The 11,698-nt window shown below is 33.0% G+C and overlaps 1 protein-coding gene, 1 long non-coding RNA gene and 1 pseudogene across 3 annotated transcripts; 2 read left to right on the top strand and 1 right to left on the bottom strand.

Annotated features, from left to right (window-relative positions):
- Positions 1-2,686: 2,686 nt before the first annotated feature.
- On the top strand, positions 2,687-5,694 carry LOC116012770 (replication protein A 32 kDa subunit B-like). Of its 2 annotated transcripts, none has more exons than XM_031252426.1 (7): positions 2,687-3,201; positions 3,279-3,356; positions 4,322-4,400; positions 4,472-4,564; positions 4,635-4,714; positions 5,406-5,474; positions 5,558-5,694. In XM_031252426.1, exons 2-7 carry the CDS (start codon positions 3,286-3,288, stop codon positions 5,637-5,639), a joined length of 474 nt encoding a protein of 157 aa, XP_031108286.1. In that variant the 5' UTR covers positions 2,687-3,201; positions 3,279-3,285; the 3' UTR covers positions 5,640-5,694. The 2 variants fall into 2 exon arrangements, with proteins under 2 accessions (XP_031108286.1, XP_031108287.1); XM_031252427.1 differs by having other exon boundaries at positions 4,496-4,564.
- A 1,555-nt stretch (positions 5,695-7,249) lies between these two features.
- Positions 7,250-7,703, top strand: LOC116012771. Its single transcript, XR_004097195.1, has 2 exons — positions 7,250-7,339; positions 7,424-7,703. It is a non-coding gene; the product is annotated as an uncharacterized LOC116012771 (long non-coding RNA).
- A 1,031-nt stretch (positions 7,704-8,734) lies between these two features.
- LOC116013180 overlaps positions 8,735-11,698 on the bottom strand; it is an 8,694-nt pseudogene continuing 5,730 nt past the window's right edge.

Raw genomic sequence — 11,698 nt, forward strand, 5'->3', positions numbered from 1 at the left:
CCAATTAAAAATAATCTCTTTAATGAGCATACCTTCTGAAGGTTTGTCATTGTCCTTGACTTTCAACGACTTTAGATATTCTGTGCAATTTCTTTTCCAATGCCCTTCTTTGTTGCAATGGAAACACTTTCCTTTACTTGCAACATTTCCTTTTGTTTTGGTCACTCCCCCAGTTGGTCTCTCTCTAGAAACCTTCTTGTTCTTTCTCTTCTTCTTTGACTTGGAAGAGGCCAAAAGAACAGTATCAGTGTTCATACCCTTCATTGTAGCATGAGCAGTGCACAACATATTGTGCAGATCAGATTTGGAACAATGAAGCTTGTTCATGTGGAAATTCATTATGAAAGACCCAAAAGAATCTGGAAGAGACTGTAGAATTAAGTCTACTTCAAGCTCAGAGTCAAGGAAGATATTTAATTCTTCCAATCTCTCCAATAAGCCAATCATATTAAGAATATGATCTCCTACATTTCCTCCTTCTTGTAGTTTTGCTCGAAATAAGGCCTTAGTAACCTCATAACGTGCAATCCTACTATGCTCACAGTACAACTCTTGTAGGTGATTGACCATAGATTTTGCATCAGGCATCTTTTCATGCTGACGTTGTAACTCATTGGTCATAGAGGCAAGGACATAACTCTTAGCCCTCAAATCATCGTCCTTCCACTTATCAAATGCAGCAACCTCAGCATTATGAACATCAAGCTGATCAACATCAGCATCATCTGGTATGATACCAATCAATGAAGGATCTTGGTCCAAAACATAAGCGATCTTCTCCAAATTGAGAACGATTCTCAAATTTCGAAGCCAATTAGTGAAATTTGGTCCAGTAAGTTTGTTTTCTTCGAGTATTTTTGACAAAGGATTTAAAGCCATTTCAAAATAACTGCAGAAAATAACATTAATTATTAGACATGATTCTTTATTAAACTATTTGATTTTCGATTATATAATCAAATAGTACCTCCCACTAAATTTTTCGAATCCTGCACTTCCCAAGCAAGAAACGGAAATCCCGTTGGAAGATTTCTAATGGGTAATCGAGGTCTTACAAATTTATCTCATTCCTCACCTTAAGGGGCATCTTGGAATTTGAAAATTTTGTAAGTGGCCAACTCTTGCCAATACATCTCATGTATGATTCGATTTTATTAAACTTGGGCTCCATGGCCCATTGAACCTCACCTTAAGGGGCATCTTAGCCCAATGGACTCAGTTAAGTCAAACCCACCATCCTGGTAACAAGTAGAGTTGAACCTTGACTTTTCTCACCTTTAGTGGTTTCTTGAAAAGCAAAGTTTCTAAGTGCTACCACATCACATGTTTAAAATAAGAAAATCAAAATATTTTAAAATTAACACGTTGCCCCTATGTTGGCATAGTCGACACCGTGCTAAGCAAAATATTTGATTTCTTACGATGGTGGAGAGCCACGATTAGGTAATCTCAACTCTTGAGGCCTAACCGCTTACAACTTAATATTTAATAAAGGGAAGATTTTAAGAATATTATGTTTCACTTTACTCATGCAACATTTTCACATATATCACATATATATAAAGTGCATGAAAAGTAAACTCGATGTCGGTCATGGACTTCTAAATGGTCAAAATTGAGCCAGCTAATTTTGACCGTGCACAGTGAATAGTGAAAAATTAAAATCCTATCTATTACATGTAAGCTTCCATCATACATATACAAGTCTTCAACTCTTGAAGTCTTCGGGTCTTCAACTCTTGAAGTCTTCGATTCTTCATACATACATTTCCTATCTACCATAAAAGGGGTACATATTTCGGGAAGGGATTTACATTACAATAATAGATAAGAGGCACGTAGTCCCCAATTTTAATTAATCACCAAAAACGGTGCAAAACCCAAAATAAATCACATTCATTCAACGGGTCCTAAGTCCATGACCAAACCGACATGCTAAGCAATCCATACATAGCATAAAATAAATAATGCATTAATTTGTGGCTTTAAAAGATATAATCTAATTATACCATAAAAACTTGGGTCAATCTAAAAAAACTTTATATGGAAACAAATTTCCATATAACAAAACAAAAGTTTCCATTAATTAATTAATTTCATACCAAAATCAAATTTGCATGAAATCAATCAATTACTATTATAATGATATTTTAAATCAAACACTTTAATTTAAAATTTTATAATCATGGAAACTTACCTAAATAGCATTCAATTATCAAATAAAAGAATCACTATTTAAGGAGAAAATAAATATTTCAAGATTATAATAATATAATTATTAATAGCATGAAAATCATATTTCAAATGGCAATAACAATATATTATCATATAATCTTCCAAAAATATTAATTTTCAATTATAGAAAATAATCAATATGATAATAATTAATACTACTAAAAATATCTCATATTTTAATTAGTAGTAATTACTTTCCCAATTATCAATTTCAAATATGATAACAATTAATACCACTTTAAAATATCTAATATTTTATTTGGTAATATAATTCTAATTATCATATCATTTATATTTTCCTTTTCAAAATATGATAACAATTATTACCATAAAAATATCCAATATTTAATTTGGTAATATAATTCTAATTATCATATTTAGCATTTTGAAAATATAATATTACCAAAATATTAAATATTTAATTGGTAATATTAATCTTTCCCAAAATAAGACTTTCACGGCTTCAACAGAGTATCCCACCGCCGGCCACCTCACCATCTCCGATCAGCAGCCTACCGCCGGCCATCTCACCCGCTGGAACAGCCATCACGCCAACGCCATCACAGGTGTGACGCAGAGCTAGACCGACAGCGACATCCCCAATGGAGCGCCGAACGCTAGGAACAGGCAGCAGATTTACGGTTTCTTCTCTCGCTGGAGTCACTACCGGATCTGCGGCTGGAGTCTCTGGCAATGAACAATTTATCACCTCTCTCCGCCGCCATCCGACCAGCGCATCTCTAGCCGGAAAACAGCCAACAGCCGCATCGCCTAGGGATGTACATATTTCTTATATAAATCTTATTTTAAAACAACAACAAATATTCATCAGTAGTTTGAAATGAAAATTCAATGTGTTCTTATTGTTCATTAGAACTGTTCAACTGATTTTGATTCTGCTGAAATTGTTTTTTCACTTTTTAGGCTGAATGATGCTGTTGACAACAATGAAGTAGCGGGAGTATTGTAAGTACAAGCTCATATAATCTTCATTTGGATTAAAGCTAGGATGTTTTCCTTATTAATTTTTTTTAATTAATTAGGGATGGGATGTATGTTGTTGTTCATGGGCACTTGAAAAGCTTTCAGGGTAAAATGCAGATAATGAGCTTTGCTATAAGGTATGTCTCTCTTTTAAATAGAAAAAAAACCGCTCTGTTCTAGTTATCTTCTGAACTATCTTTAATGGCTAAATGATAAAGGTTTATTGAAATGAAATATCTTATTCTTTCTTTTGTTCTACATTATGTTCTTAGTAATGTAATATATGTTCTATGACTTCAATCAATCTTAAAAGAAAATTTACTTCCAATTTGAGAAAAAAGTCATAATTGCAGCTTGAAATATAGGGAAATATATGAAGCATGTCTATGTCTGAGTATATGTATTGTCTGCCTTTAAAAAATTTTCTGAGAATTAATACTTCACCCTCCACTTGTCTCTAGTCATCCTCATACTAATAAAATAAGGTGGGAGAAATTTTGGTTTGTCAATTCGCTTCATCAGTAGGTTGAATTCTGCAGCAGTTAAGATGGACTGCATATTTTGAGATACATGTCCAAGTGTCATTTATTTTCCCCCCTTTTTGGTCCAATAAACATCTTAAATAGTTAACATTGATTTCTTACGTGATTTTGGTTAAATAAATGCCATAGTATTTCAATTGAAGACATGTAAACCTATCAGCTTTATAGACAGATTAATGTCAAACATGTTTAATTGTCAGGGTTCAAAATGAACTTTTTTGGATCCAGTCTATCTAGTCATTGTTATACAAACTCCATGTATCAATTTCTTCCTGCTATATGAAACGAAATTGTAAGCCATTTCACAGAGCAAACCATGTTCTCAGTAGTTGATGGAAATATTGCTTATGGAAAATACTAGCTCTAGCATTGTTGGATTAAATTCATTATATTACAGCCAATTTAAGAAGACTGTCAAAAAGAAATAAAACTATAATTAAAACCAACCACGTGGTTTCTTTGATGGAATGTTTTTACGCAATTTCTCTTGGAGATAATCATGTTGTACCCTAATTCTCTGTTCTATGTTTAAATTCTATTTTTTTGTTTATCCTCTTCAGGCCCGTGACTGACTATAATATGATTGCAAACCACTTTCTTGAGTGTATTTATGTCCATCACTGCAATGCCAAGCCAAAGGTATGTTTTTATTTGAGCGGCTCTGTCTCCCAACTGTATTGCTAATATTTTACCCTGTTCATTTTGACAAGATACAAAGCAGCCTTTCTACCCAGAATCCAACTGAAGGGCAGTCCCAGGTCAACACTCAATCAAATGGATATAATTCTACCTCCACAGTTCAAGTAAGTCCATACTTGTTACATATTAACAATTGATCCCAGTCTGTACGCTAAGTCCCATCTACTTTTTCAGTTCTCTGGACAGAAGTGTATGGATGGGCTCAAGGGCATTGAAAAAATGGTGATGGATTATTTGCATCAGCCTTCATCAATGTAAGTTGTACTCTGGTTTAAAGTCTTCATTGGGCTAGGAAGATGGTCAATTTAAAATCTGTTGCAAACCATGCTAAATTTGAAATTTGGAATAACCTTTATTTCCATGGTTAACTTAGTAATTTTCAGAGGCATTTGTTTATGGACATAGTTCTTTTGTTTATTGTATATTATGAAAAACTATTCATTTCATTTTCTCAATAATTGTTTAGTTGACTATTAACTATGAGAGATTAAAGAAGTGAAAGATGTTTGGAAACTTTTAGTGACTTAAACTTTCCCATATTTTCCATGTTGGACTTGATAATATCAACTGTTTATCAAGTCCTCAAGTATTGGATAATCCATTTATAAAATGGTTGGGTTCCTTAAAGTAATTAAAATAGAACTTTTTTTGGGTAATCCTGACTACTCTGATGGGCCAAATCCTAGTCAAAGGAGGATCACATTTGTGGCTGTTTGGGATTGGTTATATATGTTTGCTGGAGTAGTCAATATTGCTTTGTCTTTTGAATAAATATTCCAATGTAACATCTATGAAACAGGATAGATTTGCAGACAAACAAAATATTGTATTGGAGTGTATTCTTTGCTGTTTGAATTTTAGTGTGTAACAGGCCTCATTGTTTTTTTAATAACTTGGGAGTTAAAATATTTTTCTTTCAACTATTAACATCTTCGTATGTTTCAGTGCGCAGGAAAAGGGAATGCACAGGAATGAGATCGCTCAACAGCTTAAAGTTCCATTGGAGAAGATCTTGTATCTCCCTTAGTCTCTATCACACCCTTCTCTTAGTAATAGATTGAGTAATGTATTTTCTGACTTGTTTTTTTGAATATCAGGGAAGCAATTGAGTCACTTGAAGCAGAAGGTCTGGTTTACTCAACCATTGACGAGTGCCACTATAAGTCTACTAGTGCTTGAAGCTCAATATGAGCATAGATATTGGATAGCCAAGTTTGTTAAGTATGGAGGCAGAACTAGTGTAATGTTACTAGGTTAATCCTCCCCATTTTATGTTGATGACAGAAGTGAGTTTTCTTTACTACATATATGTTAAAGAAAGTTTAGAGTGATATCCAATTTTATCAGTAAATAAAATTTATATATTTAGTAGTTACATTAAAAGTTTTTATTGAAGGTTATAAAAATAGAGTAGCATGCCATCTGTTGTATGTTTAACTTAGTTTATGATTTGTTGTTGTAAATGTGTTGACATTTTGTGCTTGATTCAATTTTCATTGCACTTTCCGCAATTGAGTAATGTATTTTCTTTCATGGTTGGTTTAATTTTATGACATTGTAGTTGCTTTGAAATAGACATTTTAACAACAATTTGATTCAGTAAATATTAGGGTGCATTTGGTTCATGAATTTACATATTAGAATGATAATCAAAATTATAGTTATTGTTTAGTTACAATTTTTTAAGACATAATTATGAGATATTGAGATTTGTTATTTTTTCAGTCTAGAATATCATTCTTTAATTAAAAGGGGAGTTAATACCGTCTAGAGTTTTTTGAATATAGTGATTTCACATTTAGTCTTAAACTTTTAAATTGATCGATTTTCAAATTGTTATCATCAATGTTCAAGTTAATCCATCATATTCCTTCAATTATCAAATTTTAACCACTCATGGTCCTTTCATGTGAATCACAACTGGTTAAATTTTGAAACTTGGACCACGTGTGGTAGCAATTCGAAAGTCGAAGGACTATGGGTGGTTAATTTAAAAGTTTAGGACTAAACGTGACAAAATCACCATACTCGAAGGACTCAGTAAGACATTAACTCTAAAAAAAGGGTGTCATTTCATTTTATATTGGTAATTTGTTTTTAGTTTGGATAAATGCTTTTAAATTGTTGTTTTGATTTTTCGTTCATATTAGTGCTTTGGATATCATTATATTAAGATCAATTGCTCTGATTTTTTATTTTTTTTTGTGTTTTAAAACTTTTATTTCCATTATAGAATTATACATAACTAAACATCATATTGATAATTATTTTAATTTCACTATACTACCAAATATACAAAATATTTTCACCAAAATCATTATTATTACCAAGTATTGATTCCTATTCAATTTTAATTGACATGTGCTACGATCATATACATGTGTTTTAGCTTGGAATAAAACTTACGTTGATTATGATAATATCAACTGTTTATCAAGTCCTCAAGTATTGGATAATCCATTTATATAAATGGTTGGGTTCCTTAAAGTAATTAAAATAGAACTTTTTTTGGGGTAATCCCGACTACTCTGATGGGCCAAATCCTAGTCAAAGGAGGATCACATTTGTGGCTGTTTTGGGATTGGTTATATATGTTTGCTGGAGTAGTCAATATTGCTTTGTCTTTTGAATAAATATTCCAATGTAACATCTATGAAACAGGATAGATTTGCAGACAAACAAATATATTGTATTGGAGTGTATTCTTTGTGCTGTTTGAATTTTAGTGTGTAACAGGCCTCATTGTTTTTTTAATAACTTGGGAGTTAAAATATTTTTCTTTCAACTATTAACATCTTCGTATGTTTCAGTGCGCAGGAAAAGGGAATGCACAGGAATGAGATCGCTCAACAGCTTAAAGTTCCATTGGAGAAGATCTTGTATCTCCCTCTAGTCTCTATCACACCCTTCTCTTAGTAATAGATTGAGTAATGTATTTTCTGACTTGTTTTTTTGAATATCAGGGAAGCAATTGAGTCACTTGAAGCAGAAGGTCTGGTTTACTCAACCATTGACGAGTGCCACTATAAGTCTACTAGTGCTTGAAGCTCAATATGAGCATAGATATTGGATAGCCAAGTTTGTTAAGTATGGAGTGGCAGAACTAGTGTAATGTTACTAGGTTAATCCTCCCCATTTTATGTTGATGACAGAAGTGAGTTTTCTTTACTACATATATGTTAAAGAAAGTTTAGAGTGATATCCAATTTTATCAGTAAATAAAATTTATATATTTAGTAGTTACATTAAAAGTTTTTATTGAAGGTTATAAAAANCATGTTGGACTTGATAATATCAACTGTTTATCAAGTCCTCAAGTATTGGATAATCCATTTATATAAATGGTTGGGTTCCTTAAAGTAATTAAAATAGAACTTTTTTTGGGGTAATCCCGACTACTCTGATGGGCCAAATCCTAGTCAAAGGAGGATCACATTTGTGGCTGTTTTGGGATTGGTTATATATGTTTGCTGGAGTAGTCAATATTGCTTTGTCTTTTGAATAAATATTCCAATGTAACATCTATGAAACAGGATAGATTTGCAGACAAACAAATATATTGTATTGGAGTGTATTCTTTGTGCTGTTTGAATTTTAGTGTGTAACAGGCCTCATTGTTTTTTTAATAACTTGGGAGTTAAAATATTTTTCTTTCAACTATTAACATCTTCGTATGTTTCAGTGCGCAGGAAAAGGGAATGCACAGGAATGAGATCGCTCAACAGCTTAAAGTTCCATTGGAGAAGATCTTGTATCTCCCTCTAGTCTCTATCACACCCTTCTCTTAGTAATAGATTGAGTAATGTATTTTCTGACTTGTTTTTTTGAATATCAGGGAAGCAATTGAGTCACTTGAAGCAGAAGGTCTGGTTTACTCAACCATTGACGAGTGCCACTATAAGTCTACTAGTGCTTGAAGCTCAATATGAGCATAGATATTGGATAGCCAAGTTTGTTAAGTATGGAGTGGCAGAACTAGTGTAATGTTACTAGGTTAATCCCATATATGTTAAAGAAAGTTTAGAGTGATATCCAATTTTATCAGTAAATAAAATTTATATATTTAGTAGTTACATTAAAAGTTTTTATTGAAGGTTATAAAAATTTTTATAACCTTCAATAAAAACTTTTAATGTAACTACTAAATATATAAATTTTATTTACTGATAAAATTGGATATCACTCTAAACTTTCTTTAACATATATGTAGTAAAGAAAACTCACTTCTGTCATCAACATAAAATGGGGAGGATTAACCTAGTAACATTACACTAGTTCTGCCTCCATACTTAACAAACTTGGCTATCCAATATCTATGCTCATATTGAGCTTCAAGCACTAGTAGACTTATAGTGGCACTCGTCAATGGTTGAGTAAACCAGACCTTCTGCTTCAAGTGACTCAATTGCTTCCCTGATATTCAAAAAAACAAGTCAGAAAATACATTACTCAATCTATTACTAAGAGAAGGGTGTGATAGAGACTAAGGGAGATACAAGATCTTCTCCAATGGAACTTTAAGCTGTTGAGCGATCTCATTCCTGTGCATTCCCTTTTCCTGCGCACTGAAACATACGAAGATGTTAATAGTTGAAAGAAAAATATTTTAACTCCCAAGTTATTAAAAAAACAATGAGGCCTGTTACACACTAAAATTCAAACAGCAAAGAATACACTCCAATACAATATTTTGTTTGTCTGCAAATCTATCCTGTTTCATAGATGTTACATTGGAATATTTATTCAAAAGACAAAGCAATATTGACTACTCCAGCAAACATATATAACCAATCCCAAACAGCCACAAATGTGATCCTCCTTTGACTAGGATTTGGCCCATCAGAGTAGTCAGGATTACCCAAAAAAAGTTCTATTTTAATTACTTTAAGGAACCCAACCATTTTATAAATGGATTATCCAATACTTGAGGACTTGATAAACAGTTGATATTATCAAGTCCAACATGGAAAATATGGGAAAGTTTAAGTCACTAAAAGTTTCCAAACATCTTTCACTTCTTTAATCTCTCATAGTTAATAGTCAACTAAACAATTATTGAGAAAATGAAATGAATAGTTTTTCATAATATACAATAAACAAAAGAACTATGTCCATAAACAAATGCCTCTGAAATTACTAAGTTAACCATGGAAATAAAGGTTATTCCAAATTTCAAATTTAGCATGGTTTGCAACAGATTTTAAATTGACCATCTTCCTAGCCCAATGAAGACTTTAAACCAGAGTACAACTTACATTGATGAAGGCTGATGCAAATAATCCATCACCATTTTTTCAATGCCCTTGAGCCCATCCATACACTTCTGTCCAGAGAACTGAAAAAGTAGATGGGACTTAGCGTACAGACTGGATCAATTGTTAATATGTAACAAGTATGGACTTACTTGAACTGTGGAGGTAGAATTATATCCATTTGATTGAGTGTTGACCTGGGACTGCCCTTCAGTTGGATTCTGGGTAGAAAGGCTGCTTTGTATCTTGTCAAAATGAACAGGGTAAAATATTAGCAATACAGTTGGGAGACAGAGCCGCTCAAATAAAACATACCTTTGGCTTGGCATTGCAGTGATGGACATAAATACACTCAAGAAAAGTGGTTTGCAATCATATTATAGTCAGTCACGGGCCTGAAGAGGATAAACAAAAAACAGAATTTAAACATAGAACAGAGAATTAGGTACAACATGATTATCTCCAAGAGAATTGTGTAAAAACATTCCATCAAAGAAACCATGCGGTTGGTTTTTTATGTATTATAGTTATTTCTTTTTGACAGTCTTCTTAAATTGGCTGTAATATATGAATAACCAACAATGCTAGAGCTAGTATTTCCATAATATTTCCATCAACTACTGAGAACATGGTTTGCTCTGTGTGAAATGGTTACAATTTCGTTTCATATAGCAGGAAGAAATTGATACATGGAGTTTGTATAACAATGACTAGATAGACTGGATCCAAAAAAGTTCATTTTGAACCCTGACAATTAAACATGTTTGACATTAATCTGTCTATAAAAGCTGATAGGTTTACATGTCTTCAATTGAAATACTATGGCATTTATTTAACCAAAATCACGTAAGAAATCAATGTTAACTATTTAAGATGTTTATTGGACCAAAAAGGGGGGAAAATAAATGACACTTGGACATGTATCTCAAAATATGCAGTCCATCTTAACTGCTGCAGAATTCAACCTACTGATGAAGCGAATTGACAAACCAAAATTTCTCCCACCTTATTTTATTAGTATGAGGATGACTAGAGACAAGTGGAGGGTGAAGTATTAATTCTCAGAAAATTTTTTAAAGGCAGACAATACATATACTCAGACATAGACATGCTTCATATATTTCCCTATATTTCAAGCTGCAATTATGACTTTTTTCTCAAATTGGAAGTAAATTTTCTTTTAAGATTGATTGAAGTCATAGACATATATTACATTACTAAGAACATAATGTAGAACAAAAGAAAGAATAAGATATTTCATTTCAATAAACCTTTATCATTTAGCCATTAAAGATAGTTCAGAAGATAACTAGAACAGAGCGGTTTTTTTTTCTATTTAAAAGAGAGACATACCTTATAGCAAAGCTCATTATCTGCATTTTACCCTGAAAGCTTTTCAAGTGCCCATGAACAACAACATACATCCCATCCCTAATTAATTAAAAAAAATTAATAAGGAAAAATCCTAGCTTTAATCCAAATGAAGATTATATGAGCTTGTACTTACAATACTCCCGCTACTTCATTGTTGTCAACAGCATCATTCAGCCTAAAAAGTGAAAAAACAATTTCAGCAGAATCAAAATCAGTTGAACAGTTCTAATGAACAATAAGAACACATTGAATTTTCATTTCAAACTACTGATGAATATTTGTTGTTGTTTTAAATAAGATTTATATAAAGAAATATGTACATCCTAGGCGATGCGGCTGTTGGCTGTTTTCCGCTAGAGATGCTGGTCGGATGGCGGCGGAGAGAGGTGATAAATTGTTCATTGCCAGAGACTCCAGCCGCAGATCCGGTAGTGACTCCAGCGGAGAAAAACCGTAAATCTGCTGCCTGTTCCTAGCGTTCGGCGCTCCATTGGGGATGTCGCTGTCGGTCTAGCTCTGCGTCACACCTGTGATGGCGTTGGCGTGATGGCTGTTCCAGCGGGTGAGATGGCCGGCGGTAGGCTGTGATCGGAGATGGTGAGGTGCCGGCCG

Source organism: Ipomoea triloba, chromosome 3, assembly GCF_003576645.1.
Source record: "Ipomoea triloba cultivar NCNSP0323 chromosome 3, ASM357664v1".
Taxonomy (NCBI): domain Eukaryota; kingdom Viridiplantae; phylum Streptophyta; class Magnoliopsida; order Solanales; family Convolvulaceae; genus Ipomoea; species Ipomoea triloba.